The following is a 27819-nucleotide window of genomic DNA, read 5'->3' on the forward strand; positions in this document are numbered from 1 at the left end:
GCTCCGTTCTCCCCGCTTGGCATTTCAGGAATTGCTCTGTGTCTTTTTTTTCTTTTTACACTGAAAGGCTATATTTACAGTGACCAAATATTGAGGTTAAGAGAGAGTGTGTGAGGAGGATGAATGAAGGGAGAGAGAAAAAAAAAATGAAGAGAAAATCTTTCACGAGAGAGAGGACACTGCAAATCGAGACATCTGACAAGAGGAGGCGGCAGGCGCAGCCCCGCTGATCATAACTGACACACTTCATTATCCCTGCAGAAATGTGCACACAGACTCATTCGTGTGCATGTGTGTGTTAGTGTGTAATGACAGGAGAGTGTAAGGGGCAGGGTGTAGCGTAAACAGACAGGGGAAAGTCAATTAGCCCCTGCCCGGGGATCAATGATGGTAATGTGACTAACCCACCCGACAACCTCCCCTCCTTCCTGTTTGTCTGTTCATGTATGTGTCTTTGCCTCGCAGTGAAGCCTGCCAGAGGGTTGGAGGGGTAGGGGGGCTGCGACTGTGTAATTAGCAACTCGCAGTCTTGAGGCGGAATTGATGAGGCGGTGGTGAAGACGTGACGCAAGAGACTGAAAGCGGGGCATGTCAGCAGGTGGCGGGACAGGGGGTGGAGGAAGCAGGGAGGAGCTGGTGTGGGTGGGTGGGGTTGGGAGAGGGCAAACAGGGAGAGAGGGGTGAGCAGTGGGCAGGGAGAAAGGTCAAGGTCAAGTTGAGTCACATAAAAGGTTAAAGAAGGGGGTGACTGATAGCAGACGTGACTGTGTTACGTCTCAAAGCTCAAATTCATGAGTCGTAATTTGAACAATTCCAGCCACAAGAGTTTAGTAATGATGCATGACCTATCAGTACGGATACAGCAACACATAAATATTCTAAATATGTACTGAATAACTAATAAGACAAAAATATCAGGCAAGGCTAGCAACATTTTCCCTTGATAAAACTGTACAATGAATATATGCAGTTACATACACTGCAAAGGACCTTCTTAACAAAATAGACTTTTTATGACAGAAAAATAGGTAAGTGTCACATATCGATATTCTATTAATGCATTATAACTGAAATAACAATCACTTATTCTGAAATAAATATAATAGCTAATAAATCCCAATGTATCATAATATTCCAGGGCCTGTTCAAAATCAAAACCAGAAAGTTTACTTACTTGGGATGAGACAGAAGCTGATAAAGAGAGTGTTTGTTGTCATCCAGACTGGTCATGGCCACCAGGAAACACTTAATGACCTCCCAGGCCTGTCGCCTGTAGTAAGGCTCTGTGTTGGCACTCTTCAGACAGTCTAGAGCAGTCTCTATCGCCTTGGAAAGAATATAACACACATATCTTACTTCAAAATCTACAAAAGACAACTTCTATTTATTCTTAAAAGGACAAGTCTGGATGTTGCAAAATGCCAATATTCTTAAATTATTCATATGGGAGTTAAATTGCGATATATGACTACATATATATATATATATGTGTGTGATAAATTCGCAGGAAGTAACAGAGCACCATCTGGCCGAGCAAAGGTCATTATGATTTCTACATTATGGGCTGACAAGCCACAGCAGCCAGGCATTTAAAAAGGGAGAAAATGAACTAATTAATGCCACTCATAACAGAGGGGACGAGATGAGAGGGAGGCAAGAATAAAGGGAGGATGAGAAGAGTTGAGGGCACAGCGTAATTGAATCGTAGACCTGTCAGTCCTTTAGAATATCAGGATATTTCCGCCAGGAATGGGACTCTGACAAGTCCTCTAGTACAAGTGCTTAGATATGAAATCGAAGGGTCCAACTTCTGAGAAAACACGGCTTTCTCGTCAGGCTTCTAAGAGCTTGAAATTCCTGGAAAAACGTTTCTGAAGTGGTCAGTAAAAAGTAAGATTTAAGAGTTAAAATGGAATCGGAGAAGAGATATTTACCTTCAGTAAGTTGCCCTACCTTGAAGAGATTCAAGTTATTCTGATCACTGTTATTTGATCTCAGTGTCTACTTTAGAGCACTTTAAAATGTCTCTCACACAGTGTGCCAAATAATCATATGGTTGCATCACAAGTCTACCAGACTCATGCCTTCAGCCTCTGCATGTGGATTTGCAGTGTGCGAGTGTGTGTGTGTGCTGCCTGCGCCTATGATGATGGTGAACACACAGACGGATAGCCAGAAAGAAGGAGCAACCATTAGTGAGAGTAAATAATGCCGTCATGGTGGCCCGCACTAGATTGATGATTACTGACTGGGGATGAGGAGGAGAAACAGGAGATGAATTTAATTACCTTGAGGACACACACATCTCCTCACTCAGTCTCTCAAACACACAAACCTCCTGACAAGGATATATTGCTCTCTGTGGAGAACAATAATGAGGAATATCAAGCTCTTTTACGCTTAATTCTTTCTTTCTAAAGCTGAAATATAAAGCAATAAGGGGGGAGAGAGTGTCAAAGTAATTTTAGGCAGTGTTGCAGAGCGAAAAGATCGCAAAACTTTCCTCTTGAGAGCCCCGCAAATAACTCAACAAAGTGGAGGACATCATGCAAGCATTTGTTGAAAATAGCAGTGTGGTCTTACTTTCTCCATTGGTAGCTGTATTGACGCCTTGCAGTCGGTGAATTCGGCCTTGATGCTGGGCCCCTGGACCTCAGTCACCACATAATGAAGCCTCTGAGACTCCTTCAGCATCTTCCTGTTGCTGCCACCAAACTTTCCCAAGACTCGGTAGGCTACATGGGAGATGCTCTCTGCTGGGTTACGGAGGGTACGCCACAAGGCCTGGAGCACAGGGTCAAAAAGAGAGAAAATATATGCTTTGATGTTGAACAAACCGAACCAGAGCATTGCTGCATACCTTAAAAAGTACAACTGATCACTGTCAAAATGACTGAATACAATCATTACCGCTACTAGACATCGATAAAACGCTAAGCTCACAGAATTGTAGCCTTAATTAAATTAGAAATCCTTTTTATCTATTTGGCTGGTGAAAAAGTAAAAACTCTGGCCAATACCAAGCTTGTGACTGAAAAAGAATTTAGTGTTGAAGGTGTGAATCAACCTACACGGTCCTTGTGGGTGATCCTGATTCAGTGTGTTGACCACTAGAGGGCAGATATGCTAACTGATACTGAGAGAATGATCTGATGAATGGATGTGGGGAAGTGACTTTACTTTTAAGATTCAAAACTGTGTCCAGCTGGTTGCGGTGAGATGGTGAGAGCAAACACGCACCTGCATGAGCTCAGCCCTGACAGGCTGGATGTGGTCGTAGAGGAAGTCGGGCTGTAGGTTGTCCACACACAGTTCCAGGGTGCGAAGGCCCTGGCTGACCAGAGTCTGAGAGCCATTGAGGGCAGATACCAGCGGATCCATTAGCATGGGTAAGTAGGGCAGCAATGAGCTGAGACGCACTGGCACTGTCAAACACAACTCCACAAACAGGTCCTTCATGTGCTGCTTGTGAAGGCCACTCTGCAGCATGTTCAGACCTAATGACATGAAGATAAGTGATACGCAAGAATTTATGTGTGGTTCATACAAACGATTATTCTTTTTCCCACTTGTCAAATACAACTGATTTTCACCTCAGAGAAATGAGAGAAATGGCGTGAAGCTTTACCTTGCAGCAGGTTGGGTAGAAGTGGTAGGAACTCTTGGTAGAGCAGGTCATGGCTGCCTCCACCAATGGAGCGAAAGAGAGCCCGGAGGAGCAGGAAGTAGTTGTAGGGTTCCTTAGCTGATTGGGCCAGCTCCATGGAGCTGTTCACTATCTTGTGGAGGTGTGGCTAAGGAAACAGGAGTAGTCATATTACTAAGGAGTGACAAATGTGATGGGAGAAAACTAGCCTATCCGTCTCACCGCATGCTGACTTACCTTGAGCATCTGTTCATTCTCTGCAGCAAATAGCGACACCGATCCGAAGACCAGTTTGAAGAGCTTGAGGTAGAGGTTTGAGAGCTCCACGTTGGAGCCCATCTCTGGCAGTCTTTCCAGAAGATACTCCACTAGGATGGTGGCAAATAGAGCTGATGTTGACAGGTTGGCCAGGAAAGAGTTTGCCACGATCTAAGAAAAAGAGAACAATAGATGAGATTTGAGCTCAAGTGATAAATGAAGACTGAATAACACTTTCACAAAACTAATAGCACATTTCTTATCCATATGTGAGATAGCGTGTACCTGCAGTGCGTAGTTCTTAGAGATCCTCTCCACCATGTACGGCACAGTAGTCTGAAAAATCTCTTTGAATGTCAGGGGGTTCATCATGGTGAAGACCCCAGCAAAGTGCTCCAGGACCTCTTTCTCCTCCTTCATGCGTACAGTCTGGCAGTTGGCCACCCTGATGTATGTCTGTTGGTTGTTGGCAACCTGTACCTAGTCATAAAAGACATGAGAGCTGTTACACTGTTGTTGGATTCAAAACCATTTTATCAATCATAGCCATGTACTTATTTGTTGGATTTTTTTTTATAAGTGCTTCTAGGAGCATAAAAGTCTGCAAACTTTATTTTGTTTTACCCTTGTGCTTTCTTATATCTGTGTTGAATATTGCACAAAAAATGTACAAGCTCAAATCTGGTCTCTGTTGGTATAGCCAAGAAATTCTCTTACCTGGTAGATGTCCAAGGCCTGCATGGCATATTTTACCAGCTTAATGTAGATTTGTGTCTCCTTTGGCTGGAGCTGTTTGTTAGGAATGAATTGAGCCTCTAAAAAAAGAACAGAAAACAAAAAACAGAAGTTAGAAGGTGATTGTTGTTGACACTTTGCAAGATGCTTTTAAACAAATGGTTGTTGAGCATGGATCTGTGTCCTCTCACCTCCGGGGGCCTTGCAAGAGGTGATGCCCCAGGTAATTGTCTTCACTCCGCACACCAGCGTCTTGACTAAGCTGCGGCAGTCTGACACCTGAAACGTCTGCTTGTCTTCCTTCTCACCAGGTCGGTCAAAGGCCGTTGCAGTTGATGGTGGTGCCGTGGCAACAGGCGTGGGAGGAGCAGGAGGTGCAATGGCAGGGGTGGTGGATGGAGTGGGTGTGGCTGGTACCCCCGGTAAAGCCACCGGATCGACCACACCCATCTCTGACTGGGGCTTGCATTTCTTGAAGATGGAGACAAGCTGGTAGCGTGCAATGGTGTGAAACTTCAGCACAAATACCTGATTGATGAGAGAGAAAGAGGGAGAAATGATTTAACATTCCTTCAACAATACCTGTGTTTTCTGTTGATCTCAGCTCTGCACCGCCTACCTCCAACATCCTCATCAGGATGTCCCGTCCATTGCCGTTCTCCTGCTCTGACTTTGAGCGGATGCAGTCCACCAGGTTGAGCAACAGCTTGCAGGACATGGTCTGGATGTTACTGGGAAGTGACTCGTCATCAATGTTCTTGGCGAAGAGCTGCACAGCCAGGGATAAATCTGTCAGGGGCAAGTTCTGACGAACGTGGTGCACCAGGTCTGCTAGCGTGCTGTAGGCCAAGGGTCTGGAAAGGAAGAGAGACATCGTAACTGTGACATTTGGAGTAGAATTCTAATCAGATTTTATGACTTAATTGTAGTGAAAAACACTGTGCTCCGATGAACTGATCCATTTTTGAAAAAGGCAGAAAAAAATAGCAATCAGGAGAGGAGAAGACAGGAAAAGCTTGACAGATATGGAAAGTAGCTTGGGGATGCAAGTAAAACTGGCATATGCGAGGGAGAAAGAGAGAGAGAGAGAGAGAAGGTGAGCTAATGAGTGACACTGATAGTCCTGCCAGGTTTCATCCAACTGCCTTGTTTCCTATGCAGTACTAATGCGGATTGACAGCTATTTTGTTGATGAGGTGAGCCAGTTTGGCAACTGAGGGAGGGTCAAGGAGGTTTTGAAATCGACATAAGGGAGGATGTGCGGGCAGCCTGCCCTCTGGAGATGCAGGTGTACATGACAAGTTGACAGTGCGATCTGTGCTGCAGTGTTCTACTCAGCTTCCCTGAGAATTTCGGCAGTGCTGAGATCTGCCTGATTAATATGCTAGGACACTTAACATGCACCTGGCTGAGCAGTGAACCGCCAGGAGAGAAAGGGTACTGACGCCAAGGAGATCAAATAATCGTAATCACACACACACACACAACTCACCGAAGAGTCTCTCGAGCGGTGTAGCCAGAACCAATCAGGATGGATTCATCAAAAAGTTTGTCCATACAAGGTATAAACTCTGAAACACACCATGAAGATATATTTTAATGGCAGGATTCAAAGATGTTAGGTGAAATTTCAAATTTAGGTTGCAGTTCTAAATAAATGCAAAACCAAAGAATAATAAAACCCAAAGCTGTTTGTTTTATTGCTTTGGAAGCAAACAAATAACTGTCACCCAAACACCCAGTTGTGGTTGAATAATTTCCTCCATTTTCTATGACTCCACAAAGTAAAATCTCTAGTACAAAGTGAGCCGAATTGCTGAAAATGTTTTGAGCCGCAGAGTAATGCAGAAAATCATCAGAAATGTGCATCGTTGTCTCAAGATTTCACTGATGGGCAGTTGAGCTTTTATTCCATTTCATTCAGTCTCACTTTTCACTGCTCAGTCACCAAATCAAAATGAGGTTCTAAAGGCTCAGTTTGACAGCTAATAAAAATGTTATTTCAGAGGTGTGAAAGACGAAAAATGAGGTGTGACTTGGCAAGAAAATGTAGACTGCTAATGTTTTGACCAGGAAGAACACATTAAGCTGCAATTAGCCTTAAAGTTTCTCCAGCTTTCACCGGTGAGAAAAAAAACAATCTTGTTTCATATAAATGTGTGTGTGTGTGTGTTTGTGTGTGTACGTACGGCTGCGTAGGTCAGTCGTGAGGATGTGCTTGGCTGCAATTAGCAGTTCCTTGCGGAGGTGAGCCGTCTCAGAGGGGCAGTTGGACAGCAGCTGCAGCATGCCCTTTACCATCTGCTGAGAGTACTTCCCTACCAGGTCCTGATAGAGTGGAGACACACACATGAAACATATGATAAAAAGTGCAGTTCATTTTTAAAATGACTGTATACCTGGCAAGCCATGTTCTTTAAATAAAATTTGAGGAACACAGGAACAAAGTTGGACATTGGAGGAAAACTCTACCTATGGAAATACAGAATTGCACTACACACATAAAAAATGATTAAAATCTCAAACTGAGGCGATGTACTTATGAATTATATTTTTACAGATTAAATCAAATTTGTTTATATATATATATATATATATATATATATATATATATATATATATATATATTCACATCTTATTGTTGGTAAGATTGTCAGGATGTTGTGATACATTCAATTCACTTTATTTTCTCTCTTTTTTCATTCCAACTTTTGCAACTTTTACCTTTTGTCAGGTTTTAGTTGTTGTTTTTATGTTTCTACTGAAAGGGCCATGCCTCATATTTTGAGCAACCTTTCGATGTCTGTTCATTTAAATTTAATATTTTGTTTCTGGACAGAGGTGGGGGATGGGTGCTGTTAAGAGGACAAAACAACAGTACACTAAATCTCATACTAATGGAATTCTTCTAGGTGGGTTAGAAGTTCATTATTATGGTATTATCAATGTTTTTTCATACTCATGCCAATTTCCTAAGTTTTTAGTGTCTTTTACACAGTTCCTGAGCCAGCAGAGTTGGAGATAGTTTCAGAAGATGCTATTTCAATTTCATGTTCAGAACTAAAGTAAATATAAAGTCTTAATTTAGTTTTTCAAAGTGTGGGTTTTATCTTTATTCTTTGCAGCTTTCAGTGTCTTCATATCATTGAGCGCATTACATTAGGCTCTGCTTACTGCCAATCACCTGACACCCACAGGAAGAAAAGAAATCCACCATAAAAGAATCCCTCAAAACATGTGTGCTTCATTTACTACATCTTTTTATTTAAGGGATCTTTGTAGAAGTTACTTTAAGTAGCATTTTTAAAACATTTTAAAACTTTAAATAAGTATAACACATACGGCAAAATGTTGGTGGGAATAACCATGCACAGACAGAAGTGAAAGGGCTTTGACTCACAAAGGATGACTCACTAAACCAATTCATTAACAGTGGAAACACTCCATCAAACAGGCGTACCTGGTAGATTCGGATGATGTAGGCTAGAAATGACAGAGTCTTGATCTGCGCAGCAATGAAGTCTGCATACAGCTCCTTGTTATAAAGCTTGTGTTGCCTGCAAAGAAAAACAGCACAATTTACATACAAAAGCCATTTAGTCCCATGAAAGACATTAACGATGCTGTATACCTGCAGTAGGTGGCAATTATAGAGGTTGAAAAATTGGGTCTACATGAGTCAATTCTACATGGGTGACTTGTTTTGTGTTTGTGTCACAGCTGTTACTGCACGTCAGGAAGAAACTTTCTCCGTACCTGCCAGAGACTGCTGAGGTTTTTTTTCTAAATTAACTCTGCTCCATTTCCTTCCTGTTCGGAATGCTTAACGCAACCCTCTTCCCAACCCTGAGAGGTTTCACCTCCTGCTAAGCCAATTTCTACAATTTTAACTTCCCCAAATGGATTTTAACTCAGGCTTTGGCAGGCAAAGTGCCGAGCAACACCATCAACAAACTTACTGCTAGGGAGGAAGGGCGAGAAAAAAAAAAAAAAAATCAATTCTCTTAAACATGCCCAAACTCATTTCGAAGGCTGTAAAGTGAAAATGAAATTTGTTAAAGGCACACTCTAACTCCTATTTGAGACACACTGGCACAGCCCACATGCATGAGCATTAACACACACACACACACACACACACACACAGATGCATCTTACCTGGCCTGCGGGGACACCTGGAGCATGATGGTGTTCATGATGAGGGGCACAAACTCTGACACCACGTTGTGAATGTTCAGCTTATACAGCTGAAGGGATAACACATTACCTCAGTAAATGAAAAACTAACCTCATTTTAATACACACACATTATCACAGCTGAAGGGTATAATTCCAGGACTGGACTCCATATTTTTATATGTACTTTAAGGGAAAACATGCTACAACTTGCACGACTCCAATTATCTAAAAATGTAGATGAGTCAATTCAGTTAGCAGTGTCAAAATACTTGAAATAAATAGCAACTTAATTTCCCCATTGTCGCTGTGTTTATTTCTCTCACCTGATACATCAGCACCACTATGATGGGCAGCTCCGCCAGCACCTTGAGAGACAACGACCCCCGTGGGATGATGGTGTGCTAGCGGCAGAAACAAAGTCAACAACATAATGAGGATGACTCTAATGACTACAATGACTGAATGACGTAAATGCTGGTCACTCGCCACACTCCTCTACATCTGATACATATCAAATAAGGTGATTCTGACAGATAGACCATTGCCTCAGTAAACAAAAGGTTAAACTACGTCAAATTTAGAGAACAGAAGGTTGCTGGTTTGAATACTTGTCAGTTCTTTTACATTTTCCATCACAGTAGAGTTTCAGGATTTTTTTCTCACCCCATAATTGTTTTGATTTCAGTCTGTGCAACTGAAGACCACATTTAATTTCAAGAGAAATGATCTTCAAGAGACAGGCAGTCAGTATAGCAACAACTTCCTCCAAGACTCAGCACCACATTCAACTAAAAAAAAAAAGTGCTTAGGTGTTCAAACTTTTAATTCACCAAGAGCTGAGGGCTGTTTATTAAGCCTCATTAACATTCTTTTGACCTTATTACCGACCCTCACTGACTATAATCTGGATGTCCGCTGCTTGGAATACAATTAAGTAGTATGGCTACATGGCTTGTTTGCAACTTTGCTAAAGTTAAACATATGAAATCTCTGTTACATGAATTAAAAGGGACATACTGTAGAAAGGGAGATTTCCATTTCTTTTTTGACTATAAAGCAGTTCTAGGTGCTATATAAATAATGTGAAAGTATCAAAATGCTCAGTCCACAGAGATATGCACACAGCCCGTATTCAGAGACTGTGCCTTTAAACGAGTCGTTTGGACTGCCGTAATGTTGTGATGTCATAACTATACGCTCAGTGTTTCCCCCCCATTTACCTAATTTATGTGCACTTGTTTCATTTCAGCTCAGTGTGAGATTCTCTTCTGTGTTTTGCTGTCATTTATCGTCGCACTAGTTTCTCTCCTCTCCTCTGCTCTCTGTATTTCACCGGCGGTGGGGCTCAACCCCTCCATACACACACACAGAGCGGAGCAGAGGAGAGACAGCTGCAGAAGAAACGCTGCACAGTTGTTGGATGTCAAGAAGCCAATTTGTCATTGCACAGCCTTCCAAAGTTTGGATAACATTATCCTCAGTGGTGGCCATCACAATTTAACACTGAGTTTTACCCAGAACCCTGGTTTTACCTAGCTACAGTAGTTCACAATCTGTTACCTGTGGTTAGCCTTGGTGAAAATAGAAAATAGTCAACCAATCAGAAGAGAGGGACATTGAGCAAACACAAAACAGCAGATTTCAGGCTGAGTGAGACAGAAGGGCTGCATCCAGGGCTTGTACAGCTGTAACTAGGTGCTTTTTGACCAGAAAAACATGCAAACAGACCACGAAAATGAAAATATCAAACTGGGAAAGGGGCATAATATGACTTTAAAAATATCATTCTGTCTATTTGTGCATCTTTGTCTTTGATTCACGAATTTACTAACATAATATCAGCTTTCCATATATTTAGAGATTTAGATCTCAGTGGTCAGTGATTATAATTACATATTCAGTGACCTGTTTCACATGAACTACAGCGTGTAATGTTTGGATTTTATGGATTTTCTATCTGAGAATAATTGCAGTTTTGTTGTCTCTTCAGTTAGTCTGCTAACAGCGCACTACTACCATCCAGTGGTTACAGACAGTAGTGTGAAAGAATGCAGTATGGAGATTTAACAGTGGTCACATAAACTCCTAGAAACTGTTTTTCATCTTACCGTTCGTGTTTCACTGTCTTCCCTCTCAGGTGCAGTCTTAACCAACACCGAGGTGATCATTCCCACCATTTCTGGGGAGGGAACTGTGTTCTCTGCAATCACCTGCGGGTTCTCGAAGTACCTGGCCTGGTGGGAGCAGAAAGACAAAGTGGTTAGAGGAAACAGAGGGGAATTAGGAATTTTACAAAGGAAAAGAAGAAAATGGCATGGTAGTCAGTGCTTCCAGTAAAAAGCTCAATCAAATCATTACCAAACACTTCACTGCATGCAATTCCACCTGCTGCTGAGGCTGTACTTACAACAACTTTAGGAAGGTCTTTGTAAATCTGCTTCACAAAGTCCAGAAAGTGATGAATCTGAAGAGAAGATTATAGAGAACATTTAAATGCAAGGAACATTCAACTCAGGAAATGTTCAAATATTTTTCTTTTTCATAAAGAATAAGAGGAAGGCGATTATTTCTCTATGTCTTACTTAACCTATCCTGATTAAACCAGAGGGGAAAAATCATCATTATCAGTTATCATGTATTTACTAGCGCTGCCGTCTATTGTTATTCATTCGGCTCCTGGTCAACTAAGTAATTTTTGGTTAATTACATTTTTTAATGCTCTTCACTTTGTGAACTTCACTACATTCAAAAGATAATTTTCGAAAACTGTATTCATCTGCATGCGGACACAATACTGGGAAAACAATTTCACAGATTTTTGAATCAAAGCACTGAATTTGAATAGTAAGTTAAGAATGTCTTAAGTTGAGAACAGCTCTATCAATATCACTTCATGAACTCAAGAGGAATTTCAAAGCAATAAGGTTGAGATTCTCACCTCCTGAGAGATTGGAGGGCGGAACTGTTTGTGCAGCTCGATAATAATGCGTAGGCATATCAGCACATTTTCCTCACTTTCAATCTGGAAAAAAAAAAAAAAAAAAAAATCAAGAAAAAACATTAACATGAAATGGCCATGCAATAGTTCCAGTCTGTATGTAATAACTGCATATGCAACTAATATGTATTTTTCACAGTAACCACAGTGAATTATAAATTTCGAACATCACAAGCAATTTCCTCAGTTTTCTCATCCAATGAACCCTTCTCATTTTATTAATTCTTTGAAATTGTTGACCACAGAAGGAAACTATCACAGCCACAGGCTAAATTTTCCAGTATTTGACACGTGGTTAATTTTAATTCTCCACAACTGTATGTGCATTTACTAAGCTTTGAAACTGATTAGCTTGGAACTTGAGGCAAAATTCACTACTAGCAATAAAATACTCAAAATGCAGTTTTACAGTAACTGAATGATGCAAAAGTATAAAATATAAAAAGAACAGCATGTTTCTGTTGAATTGCAAAAGAACAGGACTCATACCTCCAGGAAGCGGAACATCACAGACAGGATGTTCTTAGTGTGTGTGCGAAGGTGTTCATTTGTTGGGATGCGGTGGATGATTTCCAGCACCAACTTCCTCAATTGCTGTAAAAATAGACCAAATTTTTAAAGCCAAGAATCGAGCCTTGCATATACTATTTGATATGAACCAGTGAGGTGATAGTCCAGGTGATGTGTTGTGATGAAAGTCACAACACAAAATTACTTTCAACAACTCCAATACAAAGAGAATTGAACTACTCTGAATTAAAAGTAGGATTACAGTGTTAGCATTATGCTACAGTGGACTACAGTGGTTCTACATTATTGAACATTAATTAATCGATAAAAATTGACAAGTGTAGGCAGAGGCCACATACCTGTGTAGGTTTTTCTTGAAGGAACTGCACCTCTCCATCTTGAAGAAATGTGAGGAATCGAGGGATGATGTGTTCCAAGAAGGTGGAGTATTGAGGCGAAGATGTCACATTCTGAAATGGACAAGTCAATAAATAGTACAAGAAATACATTTTTGGCCATCAAGCGACTATCCTGAGTGATGTTTCAGTGCTGTGCAACATTTTATCAATGTATTTTTTCTTTCGTGCAGCAAATTTATTTAAATCAATGTTTTTTCTATTTGCAGTTCAAAAAAAAACTTTGGAGAATTTGGAAGAACTCAGTATATCCTGAGTCATGTTTCAGCGCTGTGCAACATTTTATCAATGTCAACGTTTATTTAAATCAAAAACATGTTTTTTCTAGTTTCAGTTACCACTTCAAAAAAACTTTGGAGAATTTCTCTTTAGTGGGATCCATAAAACCTCTTAAAAACACATCATAATCCATCAGCAGAGACAGAAGAAAATGAATCCCCTCCATTACACACTGAGAACATTCATCAAACTCACCTCAAAGTTCTCGCTGACCTCCTGCATCATCTTCAGCTTAGTTTCATCAGCTGGAAGTTGAAGGACATAGTGTCACTATTAATCAAAGCTGCTAATGATACAATTTGACTTTTCATGGCCATCTCCATGTGCTCAGCAGGGACTCTCAGATCTTATCAGTTTTACTTTCAGCGCCCAGTTTATCAAAAGGTACATCAGGAAACACACTCGCACTCAAACTCACACACACTGACAAGCACTCTCCCAGACACACGTACCTTTGACTGGACTAAAGCATATCGCTCTCATCACATCGCCCATGCTTAACACAGATGCCTAATATTATCTAATATTAATTATTAATAATCTAATAATCAAAAAAATGTTTAAAGCTTTGGCAAGAAGTGTGTACTAATAAGTATGACTATTTACAATAATTTAGTTGTCTGAATGTGCAGTCTTAATTATTCAAATTCAAAACAAGACATTTTATATTGACCTATTATGGTGTGTGTTCATTAACTCTTAAACACACATGCATTATCTTTCTAACATACAAATATTTAAACTGATGATTTACAGTAACTGACACCCAAAGGGGATATGATGCACTCACACAAGTTCCTACCACATCTGTTCATGCAATAAAGTGAGACATCAGCCCAAAAGGTAGCATGAATGAAAAATAAAGGAAGAAAAACATGCAATGCAGGTACAGCATATCATCTTTGGGTGTTGCATTACTGCTGGAAGAAACTTTTTGGGTTAGCACCAAACTCCTGAGAAAGTGCATTCAATTTACTGACTTTTATATTATAAATAAATTACTTTGTAAAACCTGACTTTGATAATGTGAATGTGTCATTTTTCAGAGATCTAACATAACTCATGTCCAGCAATAAATTTTAAGATCAATGAACTTACGTGTGTTTGCGTCTGTGAGTGCTGCCACAAACTGCAGGTACTTCTTCATCAGTGTGGTCTGGTCGACCACAGTGGGGCTCGGAGCAGGCACGAAGGCCATGGTGGCAGCTGGAACCGACTGAGCTGCAGAGTGAAAACGGGGGCAGATCTCAGTGTGGTCTCATGAGAACTACACAGATCTCAGTGTGGTTTAATGAGAACTACACAGATCTCAGTGTGGTCTCATGAACACTGCACAGATAAGAGGAAATAAAAGACTTAAAAACATTGGTACTGACAGCAATGCAGAGATTTTAATCTAAATGAAGAAATAGAAGTTATGTTCACTGAACATTTAGGCAATAATCAATGTTGTTGAGGAAAAATTAGTGCTTGATAAACAAACCGGTAACAGACTCCCAAACATGCCTCGAAAGCCCAGCGGGCGCTTAATGATGACGTCATTTAAAGCATCAGCTAGCACAATGTTCGTACACTTCGGCAGAATTTGTGAAAAAGCTGGTTTTTCGGCGTCAAATGTGAACCCTTCTATCACTTAGAGGCCGTACATTCTTGGTCACCCGCACCATAAGCCACACTTACAAGGTACAAAGTCACTTATAAGGTAAATCTTACAGATCACATTCGCTGCAGTTAGCTAATAAGCTAACTTCGCTTTCCCAAAAGAAAGAAAGCGCTCGTGCATCCCTTGCCGTTAAACTCTATATGAGAGCAAATAAACAGAAACCAAAGGCAGAAATCTATTTTTCTCAGATAAGAACCTGTTCAAAAGCAACATGCATACAAGAGGCCGTGAAAAGCACCTGATATATCGCCAAAATGTATTAAAATAAGCAAACCCATCTGCACTTACCCAGCGCCGCAGACAGGAAACCGCCGCTCTGTAGCTGCCGCGCTGCTGCTCAGATGCGTGATATCCCTCCGCACATTGCGTACAATACTTTCCCTATAAATGTAAATATACAGTATAGTTATGTCTGTGTGACGTGGGTTTAATGCAAAGAAGCGATACAAGCGATGTCCAAGTCTGTGGAAATAAATGGGTTTACTGGTCAAAGCGTCTTATTCTAGTACCAGCGGAAGGATATCGTGTAATAACCAGTGGATATAAGACCATCGTTTTCGATGGTCTTCTGACTGCTGGGACTGTCACTAAAGGAGGTAACTTTGCGGGTAACTGCGCATGGTACGCTGCGGCAGCGCCATCTGGGAGAGTTGAACAGCACCTTTATACTGTACTACAATACAGAATGTAAAGTTGTGTAGACATATATTGTTTAAATATATTTGCTAAATAATAAAAACTTAGTCTGCTGTTTAGGCAAGAGATTTAAAGATCCCCTCCAGACATGTTTTTAAGCCATAAAAATACACTGCTTGGACTAATAATTTGTGTCTGACTTATTTTTTTCCACAAAAATTTCATTTGAATAGTTAAAAATTCTTAAAATTTCATCTGCTTCTCAATCAATGAAAAATGTATTTTTCATTTTCAAAACTACTGAACACAACACATTTCTCCTACTTTAGTGTAAAGTTGATTCTCAGTGTACAGTATGTGCCTATTGGACTGGCATTTGCTTCCAAACTAGTTATGATGTCACAAACTATGCTCGTATATGGATGTATTAAACTCAAATCTAAGGTGAAGCTCAAACATCCAACTGAAGTAATAAGCAACAAGCCAAGCAGATTTTTGACTGGAGAAGGATTTTTAAGTTGTAATGTCAACTCTAAAGGCCTGAAGTTGTATTATTATGATTTTGGTACCACTTTCTAATAAGAGTTATATAGGGTTTAAGGTTATAAGTTCTAATTAATGGTTAATAAATTCAGTTAAATTTACTAAAGCTTTATAAGCCATTAGTAGAACAAATGTGCAGGTTGTGTGAAAAATCCCATTTGCTGTTGTTTCTCCTCTTCATTAATAAAGGCTAATGGGTCTAAAACAAATTCTGCAGCTACAAATGTCACTAAAAATTTTAAAAATGGATCGTAAGTTTCACATTTTCTAATAAGCCAACAACTCTGCAGTTATAACTATTGGCAAGTCATTAATAAAATGTTTTAGAGGAATCCAGTCTGTAGTTGTAAATTTTAATAAATTGTTAAATTCATTTTGGTCCATATGTCCTGCAATTCTTTTCCAGATGGTCAAAGGTCAAATGATTCAGTGGAGGGGTCTTCCTAATGAATTAAAGATTTAAAAACACAATGCAAGTGTCATGCTGAAGGAGAATAAACACCAACCAGAGGTATATTTTGCAAATTAGCAACTCAACAGATCATCATATTAGTGTGGTTTGTTTTTTAACCACAAGATGGCAGCTCACTGAAGCAGACTGCAGGTCTGTGAACTCTCCACATTCTGACATTCTCAATGTTTTACGTGAGAAAAACCTGATGCTAACCCTTTATGAATAATAGAACACCAGGGACTGCATTTCATCTCTTGAATTGAGTCCAGCATAGGCCGTTTGACCCCTTTGAACATAACAGGTAATGAAGTTGGCATGAATTGTTGCAAATGTTACACTTCCACATCGCTTTTCTTATCTGATGCCTGTCATAAAAACCTATGTTTTGGGAAGAAACAGAGGAAATTGCTCCCATATCTTGATCTTCAGAGATTATTTTTTTAATAACTGAGACTTTCATAAGACCAGGACAGTGCTAGAGGATAAGTGTAGAGGTGCTGTATTTTTTCTGTTTCTTTATTTTTATTTTTTTCTGATCATTTTCCAGGAATACTGATCAGTGTCAGGACAGTCAAAATACATTTTCATGCTTGTTTTTTATATCTTCAATTTGTCAGTTCTTGTTATATTAATGTAAGAAATCATCAAATTTGAGAACACAGGGGCCAAAAATGTATATATAGCATTGTCCCTTTCAGTTTTCAAGAATAATCTTGTCTGTATCTTTTCTTGACCAGTCAAATAAGCAAAACAGTGTCAAATCAGAGCATATTACCTTCCATAATCATTCTAAAAATTGCTCCAAAGTTCATTGACACCAGTCGCTGTCATGTCAGATATTGCTGTCATGCACACCACTGTGGCTCACAAATGGACGTATGCGTATCTGGCAACAAGTCTCACAATTTTGCTCGTTTCAACAGCTTTGTAAGTAATAAAGTCTTGTTGAAAGATGGTCATTATTTATCTTGCTCAATCTATCAAGCCTGTCTCCTGGCCCCGTGCTTAGTTAATGGGGTTTAATTCATAATTCTCTCCTTCACAGCCTCCTCCTTCCAAAGAATGAACCCACTGGCAAAAGACTGCAGAATGAGATATTCCTTTCAGTAAATGTCGCACATAATGTAAGAGATAATTTGACATGTAATATGACATTCTCATTCTCTTTCGCGCTCTCTGTTCCCTGAGTAATAACGATCTGCTAAAAGATGTTTGTCTCAGGCTTATTGCGGTGTCCTGTTTGTTTCATTAGTAGGTTCTTCTTTTTTTTTTCTCTCTCTCTGACAGGAGCTTTATCCTGAGAGTGGGGGGACGGGGGGACGGAGGGGGGAGTAAATGACACAATGGTTCTCCAGCTTTCCATAACCACTCATCTGTCCATTAGATCTGTGTTTTGCCAGTGCACCGCTGCGGCTGCTGATGCCCCCCTGCATTATTTCTCATATAGAAAGAAGTGCACTTTCCTTGAGACTGAGTCTGAATCATCAACAATACCCTGAAAATCTATTCATGCATTCGAAAGCTCACTTGCACATGCACTCTTTTTACCCATGTGCACCCCTGAGGTCTGTATGATAAGAGGAGATGTTTTTTATGAATCAGGCAGACAAACAGTTGTGTAAAAGACCTGCACATCATCGTTATTGAACATATTCATTTTATAATGAGCGTTTTGTTCCTAGTCTAATTAAAGTCAATTGTTCCGTTTCCACGAAGGAGCTATTTGATCAGCTGGAGTTTATGTTGGGCTGTCAGGTAGCTTTTGTCATTTGTCACCTGGTAACCAGAAAATAGGTGTGATGTCAGAGTAAAATATTCTGTGTTTAACCAAGGGAGGCAGAGTCTGTCACCAATGATGGTGATTGGTTTGCACAGGCTTCACAAAGCTACCAAACCCTGTGTACAGAGAATTGGAGGTGTTGATAGTCAGTCACAGCTGCCAGATCCCACCTCTGTCGATTTCTTTTTCTGTCTTTCTTTCTTTCTTTCTTTCTTTCTTTCTTTCTTTCTTTCTTCTTTGTCATGTGCTGGGTTTATTGTGTATTTATTAACTTAATGTTGTAGTTTATGTGTTGTACTGTATAAATAGAAATTTATGATCACAATAAATATTGTACAGCCAAAAACTGAATTTTGGGAAATTATTATTCCCAGATGTGAAACCGTACATCCAAACATAATGCATCAATGAAATCAGCCACAATGTTAAACGTCTCACATTGGTAAGCTTAATTTTGCTTTCAAGATTAATGTTCTTCATTTTTTCATTGGAAATGGCTTTAGTTAAATTGGTATTTATTGAACAGTCACAATACAGGAAACTGATTAGCTGACAACCACAGCCCCTATAATTTAAGAGAGGGGGACATACTGAGAACAGGCTTTCCATTTCAAATGGCACAAACTAAATTTATTGATTGTGGAAATAGTTTATTGAACCTGATACTGCCTGCAACTGGATGCCCTTTTACAAAAAGCAACAACTTCATATGTTATCACTCTAATAACAGCATTTTTTATTGACACATCTTTTTTAAACATTTATTCAGAGCAAATTTAGAATTCTCACAGCTTCCTCTAATACAAAAAACTGTTGTTTTAAAGCACAAAGTGGAACAATGGGTACTTTGTGAATTTGTTTTTACTTTGTCATAGAAATCTCTGATTGACTGTGTGATTTGGAGCATGGTTGGAAAACATGTTCAAAGCACAGTGGTATGTCTTCCAGTCTGCACACCAGGCTTTATTGACCTTTCACAGCCAGGCAGGCAGCTGTTGCTAATTGTTTACCACCACATCCTGTTTGTTCACCACTTGATTTATTGAGACTCACCTGCATTAAAAATGATTTGTCACGTGTTTCACAGCAAGGAAAAGTTACCTGAATGCTTATATCTTGACCTAACTCACTTATCAAATGATTTTGCCCTGTATTCAGTGTTGAGTTATGATCCAGACACTATTCACAGTCAGACACTTGGATATGCCTCATTCAGGGAATAAAGCTATCATATGAATTAAGTTATAAGGAAACTAAAAGAGAACATCACAGTAAGCATGAGACAGAATAAATATGAGGCCATGAAATTATACTGAGATGCAACAAAATTAGATCTTTCCACTTTTTATAGCATCCCCATATAATTAACTCGTCATTGCTTAATTAACTTTCCAAATCGATAAATAAATGTTTGACCCACCTGACTGGTGACGTCAACCTACTACAACCAATCAAGGCGCTTCTAGAGACACCTTTTTTGGTAATCCTCTTTTCTAAGAGGAGCTGTCCGATCAGCACCACACTGTGCGCTCTGTTTGCGCCAGGAATAGTCCCGGTAGCCAAGCCACATTAACCGGGCTTACAGTGACCGACTCATGCTTGATGGGATTTCCTGCTCAGGCTTTCCTTGATTTTGTTTGCTTGACATGGCGCTATTTTGTAGAAAATAGTTATTGGTGATGTTTTGTGGGTAAACCACCACTGTGGGGGTATACTTTTACGCACTGAACTTGAGACTGGATTTCATTAGAGAGTGTTCAGGCTTTAGTGTTCTGCTTTTCACTTTTCACTCGGCTTTCCTTAACGGTAAACATTGTAGTTATGTTTTCATTCTTGTACGGATTGTTATGTTTTTGTGCGCTGGGTTGCAGTCGACAAGCGAGCGGCCAGGTGGACGATGGGAAGCGGTACATCTGCCGGGCAATACCCCTTAGCGGCGACGCCAGTTGCCCGGTGACATTGTTACCTGAACTAAACGCCGGAAGCCAAGAAGAGGAGCTCAGAAACACTGTCATGCAGCTACGGGAGACAATTCTACAGCAGAAAGAAACGATTTCCAAACAGTTAGGTACCATCAACGAGCTGACCACCAAACTGTCTCTCTGCGTCTCAGCCACCGACGATAGAAAATACGAAAAGGGGGGTTCATGGGGTAAAGTAAAGCAAAATACAATGGGAGATGTTCCCAGAGATCCAAACGACACGATCGACAGTCTTGGGAAAACAATGCAGGGGCTCAAGGACCGGTTGGAGAACCTGGAGGTAAGGCGCATTCAAATCGCGCAAAGCACAACCGTTGTGCCAAAGCCATGCGTAAAAATACGGATTAATTCTCAATATGGATTTACAGGATTACGATACATTGTCGATTTACAACTCAACAGTCCATCTGCACTTCTTGGAATTAGAGAGCCTATAGTGGAGATTAAACAGAGGGTGGGAAAGAGATTAATTGTCTAACTGGCCAGCCTCAACTTCCTATTACGCAGGACCGATTATGTCACATGTGTTTATTCTGCTTGTCTGATCAACTACAGCGCTTAAAAAGCTTCAACAACACTGTCCTCACAGTCCTAAAGTGACTGTCTGACAATATGTATATAAATGTTTTAGTGATTCTGATTCTTCACTTTGTGCCTCTCATGCATGCTGCTGTTTATTGCCATATAATTGCCAGAGGAAACTCATCAGATTTGAACAGGATTAGAAAATTGACCAGAACTATCATACAGTAGACCAAAAATTGCAACTTTTTACAATTTCTCCCACGATGAATGCTGAAACTACATTTGTAGGCCTGTCAAGACAGAGTAACTTCTTGTGACAGTGATGTAAAAGCATCACTTGCAGCTCTCATGGGGCTCACTGTCCCTGATTATTTTTGTGCACTTCCTGCTCATGTTGCCATGTCCATCCTTCCTTAGCAACAGCAGATGCGGGCCAATGTATCCGGCGCCTCGTTCCCCAGTGAGCTGCGTGACCTGCTGCAGCGTCGCCTCGGGGAGCTGGAGAAACAGCTCCTGAAGAAAGTCAGCAACCTGGAGGAGGAGAAGAGCATGCTGTCCAATGCCACAGCCGCGTACAGGCTGAAGACAGAGAGCACGCTGAACGCCCTGGTGGAGAGGATCAGTGAGCTGGAGAAAGGTATAGGAAAACACCATGACTAAATGTCTGTTCATCCAACAACTGCAACACGACCCGGTTTACATAATGAGATAAAGTCAAGATGAAATATTGTTTTGAGATGATTAGGTAACTCACTTGAAGTATGTAGCACTATAAGTAAGGCACAAACAGCCTGATAGAGGAGAAAATGAAAAGAATATAAAATGATACATGGTGTTGCACAGATGGAGAAAGCAAGTAAAGCATGAAACCTATTATAAGTGTACTATACATTAATGGAGTGGAGGCAAGGGAAGTCACTCAGAGAAATAAAGGAGTTGAGAGGACCTGATGAATCACAGAAGGTGAAAGAAGGAGGACAAACATGCACATTTTTTACATAAAAGGGCCTCTGCTTTTAATTTGTAGCAGCTTTTTTGTCTTAAACAAAAAGGGAAGGTGACATTGCTGTTTCCTCACTTTCATTCTCAAGCAGCAATTAACAAGTTTAAGAAAAGACACAACCTCTTGGGACACTTCTCACCTCTCCCTGTCTCCTCTATCTCTGCCTGTCTCATTATAGGAGGAGGAGACTTCAAGTCTCCTGAGCAGTTTAAGCTGTCCCTCCCCCAGCGTACCAACTACCTGTACGGCCGGATCACCAAGAGCCTTCCAGAGATGTACGCGTTCACACTCTGCATGTGGATCAAGTCCAGCGCCAGTCCTGGCATAGGGACACCTTTCTCTTACGGCGTGCCAGGGCAAGCGAATGAGATTGTGCTGATCGAATGGGGCAATAACCCAATCGAGCTGCTCATCAATGACAAGGCGAGTCATGGTTATTTGTGGGTCACTCACAATATGAAAATGGCAAAATTAAAGTTTGAAGCCATAGCTAAGTACAGTGTATTTTGCCTCTAGGTTGCCCAGTTGCCCTTGGAGGTACGGGATGGAAGGTGGCACCACATCTGCATCTCCTGGACCACACGGGATGGCCAGTGGGATGCTTACCAAGATGGGGAGAGGCAGGGAACTGGCGACAACCTGGCGGCCTGGCACCCCATCAAACCTGGGGGAGTCATCATCCTGGGGCAGGAGCAGGTAGGGACGTGCAGCGGGTCCCAAAATGTCAGAGGAAATTAGGGACTGTGTTTGACACATGTCTGCATCTGTTGATTTAGTCATTGCTCTGCCTCTTTTGTCAAGATCAAAGACAACAGCTACTTACCTGGAATTACATCACCAGTACTTCTCGTCTTTATGAAGTGACATTTCTTTACATAGAACAGACAAAACGAACCATCAGCCGTCTAATACAGCATGTTCATATTATCACAAGCCAAACACTTCAAAGTACAATGTCAAGTTGTTCTACTAATAAGCAACATTATTTATAGAGTGCCTTTGCAAAACAAGAAAACCAACCAGGCCTAAAGTAGCAAATAATAAGATAGTGGCAGGTTATCTAAACAAAACAATTAACAAGACAACAGTAAACCTGTCACTGCCCACAGATGCTGAGGTCTCCCTACGGACCAATCAATGCATTATTAAAAAGAATGGAGGAATGAGATGCATCAGTCTATTAAGTTCTGCAAAAATCTAATCAACAGTGTTTAAGACATTGTGTTTTTAACTATTGAATGATAAAATTTGTTCCAGCAGCATGCATCAGAGATGGCAAAGTCAGTCTGTTGTCAGTCGGTTCACCATATTGGTCCAGACTGAAATATTTCTATAACTATTGGATGGATTGCCATATGTTGTACAAAATGTTGTACAGATATTCATGGTGTCCTGCCAATTAAACCTACTTTGGTGATCCTCTAACTTTTAATCTATTGCCACCATGAGGTCAAAGTTTTCACTGTAAAATATCCTGTAAAATATCTCAACATTTACTGGATGGATTGGCACACACATTCATGGTCCTGGAATGTCTGTGAAATCAGATTTCAAACTTTTTCAACCCAATATAATCTTTCATACTTTTAGCTATGAACTCCATTCAAACTTGAAACTATTCAGCAACATTACTGGTTGCCTTAAATTTTTAAATACCATTCACACTCTTCAAAATATTCTTTCAAACTTTGTCTGAATTTATGTCATAATGGAAATGAGAGAGAAACCTTTGAGCCCACTCCTCTTCAACCTCCTCATACCAATTATTACATTCATGTAGCAACTTACGTCAAACTTTAAACAGTTTACAAAACGATCGTTCTACTGTACCTTTTGTTTAGTACTAATTAGAAAATGTTAGCATGCTAACATGCAAGACTAAGATAGTGAAGAAACATTACACCTGCTAACCATGAGCATGTTAGCTTGCTGACATTAGCATTTAGCTCAAAGCACCACTGTGCCTCACAGAGCTGCTAGCGCCTAAAAATTATTATCCTTTTTAAGTACAGTTGAAGAGCTAAACTGGAAGGCAACAAAGTTATTCAGTTGTAATTTGCGCTTATAAATGAAAGTCCAACTGTATCATAAACAGTGCATCCACACCAAACACCAAATTCCCTCTTTTTGTTATGATCCTTCCACTGCATCTGAACAGGAAAACACTGTCCATCAAGACACAAAGAGGGGATTTTTTACTAAAAAAGAGAGCAACTGTGGAAGATATCCACTTTATTTGACTGACTCAGATGACTGAAGCCTCATATCATTATCTTCAGATAAACTTTTAAATACATTTTTGCTCAAAACGAGGACTGTGGATTCGGTCTCCCCATCACTTTCATTATAAGCACATTTGGAGGGAATCATCTAATGGTCAGTATGAACAGGGGGGATGATTATAGCAAGAAAAACCTGTTTCAATGTTCATATGGATACCTCACTGTCATTTTAAGACAGACTTGAAAAACTGTCAACCTATCTTTTAAATAGGCGCTGTACATAGTGACGCTTTTAGGCTACTTAATGCAATTTTGAAAAGGGCAAAATGGAGTAATGAGATATAATTTCCACAAGTTTCATCACAACACTTTCACTGGTGAATGAGATATGTACAGACATTAACACAAAGGTTGTAGCTCCATTTTATGTGCTTGATTAGCCAAAACAAGGGAATAACACTCATTAAACCTTAAAGTTTAATGACCAGTCCATCTATAGTCCCACAGACTGCCTCCTCCACGTTAAAAAGATTATTACCTTTGATAATGTTGTTGTTGATGCTGTTTAAATTTACATCCTGCTGTTTATGGCTCTTACAGGACGTCGTGGGTGGGCGCTTTGATGCTGGACAGGCTTTCGTGGGCGAACTGAGTCAGGTAAACATTTGGGACCGCGTTCTGAAGCCGGTTGAAATCCAGTCTATGGCCAACTGTACATCCTACATGCCCGGTAATGTGATCTCCTGGCTAGCAAGCAATGTGGAGGTCTTTGGGAGGGGGGCATTCAAAAGGCCTCTGGAGGTGTGTCAGGAGCGATTGCCCAATGCTTGAAAACTGTCTGTCTGCCTCTCATTTAATTAGCTGTTGTTTCCATCTGTTCAGCTTGTTTTTTTAATTGTCTGCTCTTATTGTAAAGCTGTTTATGGAAAATGTGTTAACAAAGCATGGCACATACACGTGATAGTTGTAAACACTTTGACAATCAGATGTGTAGCATTGAGCGTGAAAACACACTTAAGTGCAAATTGTGATGTGGAGGCTTACACATCAATGCCATCATTGACTGGTTGCTGTTTCATTTCTAGTGGCAATCAGAGAGCTAACATGTCTTTCTCTACCATAATTAAGATACTTCACTCCTTCAGTACTACTACCATGGTGAAAAGGTGCCCTCAGGTATTATTGCTAAGACATAAGACCAACCGCCTTCCCACACAGTCTCCCAATACCCCTCCCTCCACCCTCAAAGGCTTTGAAGTAATGAAAATCCACTGTAGTCCAGCACAGACGCATGCATGCAGCGCTACTACTACAAATACATCGAGGCCCAGACTAGCTGACAGTTTGGCGTCGACATGTGAGTCGGCGTTGCGTGCTGTGTGGGAGTAAGTAAGAGGGAAGATTAAAGGTCTGGCTAATGTTATGTCTATTCCTTAACTAGGGAATGGGCTTAGAGCCAACATCAATCAAACCTCTTGTCTTGGCTCTGGCTGGTAGTTGGAGCTTGTGTGTAATGGCATTAAATACTTTGGTTAAACTTGATTTTTGGGTAGAAATACAAATGTCCATTTAGAGTTGCAACAAACAAACAAAAACTTCACCTTCTTTTATTCTTCACACGCAGACCTGATACCAGTGATACTAGTGAGTCTATCACAGTGCTTTTTTTTGTTGCCTTTTCCATTTGAACAAAACCTCTTTGAATGGAGGATCATGTCAAAAATATGTTCATAGCTGCAATGTTGTGAAATATTTTTACTCGTGATTTGTAATGTTGTTACAGTGGATTGTCGAACCAAACATTCAGCAGAGAAATGTAACAGATTAGCTCACCGATCAAAACTCTCTGAGCATCTATTTTGAATGTACTTGTACACTAATAATCATTTTTAAGTGTACTACTACAGTGTCTGTCCAGGAAACTTGTTATGTAGCTTTTTATGTTATCTTTACACAGTTAATTTAACTGAATATTTATCAGACAACGTCCACCCTGTCTTGTGGCCTTCCTATGGAGACTAAAGTGCCATTAAATGTTTTATAAGCATTGAAAAATGATTTGCTTTGCCAATAAATGAAAGTGTGGAAAATAAATAAAACTACAGCTGAAATTAATTGACAAATGTTTGTGGTTTATCTGTCAACCACTATATTTTGGACCTCTTTAAGTTTCCTGTTGATCAGGAAATTGACACACCACTTGGGTTTTTAACTGTATTGGCAGGGTTAGGGTTAGGGTTAGGCATATGGCAGATTGACACCAGTTTAAAATCACCTGGCCACTCTTGGTAGGAGGAGTGACATGAGTAGTTAATAACACAGGCTGAGCAAGATCTTTTGACTCCGATGGCTTGGGTCAAGACAACAACAGGTGTCCTGTGTGGCATTAGTGACGCTTAACAGAAGATAGAGGCCGAAAGGTCAGGGGTGACGTCACAGACACATTCCCTCAGACAAAGCAGCTCCTTCCAACCACTCACTGCTCTGAAAACATGTCAAGTAGAGCTAAAATGATGTTTTTTTAATACTAATACGCTGATATTACTGGATACGGTTACATATATGTGACATAAACCCAGATTAAAGAAATCCTAAATGGTTATCAGCTCTTTAAAAGCAAGATGAGCGGCTTAACCTGTTAAAGTAAAAACTTTGGGTTACATTTTGTTTCTAAATGCAACTGTCAAACATTCAAAAAAATAAAATGTGTAAAGAAGGTTTTACAGACAGTTTCTATGTGACTGTTAAATGCACCTCTTGGATATCTGAGATAATATGTAAAAAAAAAAAAAAATGGTGACACTGGCCTGCTACATATAAAAACATTATATAGTATGTGTCTCTGGAGACAGACATAGGGTTTTGTTGTTGCAGCCTCTTCAGTGAAGTCGTCTGATTAATTTATATGATATTAATCCACACAGACTGTTTTTCAGGTGGCCTCATCTGAGGACAGAATTAATGCAGCTTGAATGTTCATGTCACAGTACAATAACGTTCTTTATTGTTCTCACAATATGTCATTTCATATGATGTTCTATATGTCACAGCCTTTTATCTGGGCTGAAAGAAAAGAAGCAATAACATAAAAGTCTTCATTTGGCTGTTCAGAGCTGAATTTCATCAATAATGGTCATGGAAATGGAAAAGAAGATGTCCAAGGCCAGTCTACATCTGTTTACACTTATCAGCCCGTATTTTGTGTCTGATTTTACAAGCTGGATAAAAGGATTAAAAAAAGAGTTAGTTGGTAAATAGTTGGCTTATTTGTACAGGACAAAATTCAAAAGTTAGGATTTATTAAAAATGATAGAGGTGCAATGAAAAGCATATAACCCTGACACCTCGAAAAAAGTAATCAAGTGCAAAAACTCACCATAAGAATCACGGTGACAAGGTGAGACACAACAAATTTAATAAAATAGAAATAACAGAGTTGAAAATGATAAAATCTTGTGTCAGTGTGTGGGTGTGTGTGTGTGTGTGTGTGTGAAGGAGCAGTAATAGTAATTTCTCAGTAATTTCTTAATCACTGAACTACAGCTCTTATAAAGCCACTGTCCAACACCAAACAGCAGGCAGACGACGTTTGTGACTAGTGACTGGTGAACATAGGAGCATTTATCAGCAAAGGAGCCAGATATTTCTCCTGGGAGCAAGTGGAGACAAAAAAAGACCTTTAGGTAGAGTGAATATCAGACTTATATTGATCAGGAGGACAGAAACAAGAGTCAAAATGAATACTCATGTTGCTCTGTTGACTGCTAACAAGTGTTCCAGGTTGTTGTGGTTGTGCTGCCTCTTTATTTACTGTGGTTATATTAACAATAGTCATAGATGTTGAGCATGTGGTTGTGCTTATGCCCACAAGCTATTTTATATTTGGGTTGAATATTGGTCTAGTTGAAAAGACATGCTACTTATATAGGAGGTTATTTAAGCCTGTTCTGTCCATTTAAACCCAAACAGTAACCTAGAAAATAGATCTGA

At 40.1% G+C, this 27819-nt stretch overlaps 2 protein-coding genes across 2 annotated transcripts in view; one reads left to right on the forward strand and one right to left on the reverse strand.

The window, feature by feature from the left end:
* LOC122970839 (transformation/transcription domain-associated protein) overlaps positions 1–15058 on the reverse strand; it is an 83336-nt gene extending 68278 nt beyond the window's left edge. The window contains exons 1-22 of the mRNA XM_044337125.1: positions 14973–15058; positions 14120–14242; positions 13217–13266; positions 12686–12796; positions 12306–12410; positions 11757–11840; positions 11226–11282; positions 10927–11052; positions 9142–9219; positions 8798–8886; positions 8100–8196; positions 6829–6967; positions 6132–6210; positions 5259–5493; positions 4831–5167; positions 4622–4719; positions 4190–4384; positions 3884–4075; positions 3629–3794; positions 3241–3497; positions 2584–2784; positions 1175–1326 (exon numbers count right to left, since the gene is read on the reverse strand). Coding sequence (XP_044193060.1) covers positions 1175–1326; positions 2584–2784; positions 3241–3497; positions 3629–3794; positions 3884–4075; positions 4190–4384; positions 4622–4719; positions 4831–5167; positions 5259–5493; positions 6132–6210; positions 6829–6967; positions 8100–8196; positions 8798–8886; positions 9142–9219; positions 10927–11052; positions 11226–11282; positions 11757–11840; positions 12306–12410; positions 12686–12796; positions 13217–13266; positions 14120–14219 — 2948 coding nt within the window. The 5' untranslated portion in view covers positions 14220–14242; positions 14973–15058. The remainder of the gene's footprint in view (positions 1–1174; positions 1327–2583; positions 2785–3240; positions 3498–3628; positions 3795–3883; positions 4076–4189; positions 4385–4621; positions 4720–4830; positions 5168–5258; positions 5494–6131; positions 6211–6828; positions 6968–8099; positions 8197–8797; positions 8887–9141; positions 9220–10926; positions 11053–11225; positions 11283–11756; positions 11841–12305; positions 12411–12685; positions 12797–13216; positions 13267–14119; positions 14243–14972) is intronic.
* A 4575-nt stretch (positions 15059–19633) lies between these two features.
* Positions 19634–25909, forward strand: nptx2b (neuronal pentraxin IIb). Its single transcript, XM_044337944.1, has 5 exons — positions 19634–20359; positions 21022–21241; positions 21786–22030; positions 22124–22303; positions 24430–25909. The coding sequence occupies exons 1-5, from the start codon at positions 19919–19921 to the stop codon at positions 24658–24660; spliced, it is 1317 nt and encodes a 438-aa protein (XP_044193879.1). The 5' UTR covers positions 19634–19918; the 3' UTR covers positions 24661–25909.
* The last annotated feature ends 1910 nt before the right edge of the window (positions 25910–27819 follow it).

The sequence above is a fragment of the Thunnus albacares genome, chromosome 20 (assembly GCF_914725855.1).
Source record: "Thunnus albacares chromosome 20, fThuAlb1.1, whole genome shotgun sequence".
Taxonomy (NCBI): domain Eukaryota; kingdom Metazoa; phylum Chordata; class Actinopteri; order Scombriformes; family Scombridae; genus Thunnus; species Thunnus albacares.

Bases quoted from the DNA above. Each gene is read 5' to 3' on its own strand.
- nptx2b (XM_044337944.1), top strand. From the start codon at position 19,919: ATGTTTTCATTCTTGTACGGATTGTTATGTTTTTGTGCGCTGGGTTGC. The intron at 20,360-21,021 runs GTAAGGCGCATT...ATCCTTCCTTAG, and splicing joins ACCGGTTGGAGAACCTGGAG to CAACAGCAGATGCGGGCCAA. The intron at 22,031-22,123 runs GCGAGTCATGGT...TTTTGCCTCTAG, and splicing joins AGCTGCTCATCAATGACAAG to GTTGCCCAGTTGCCCTTGGA.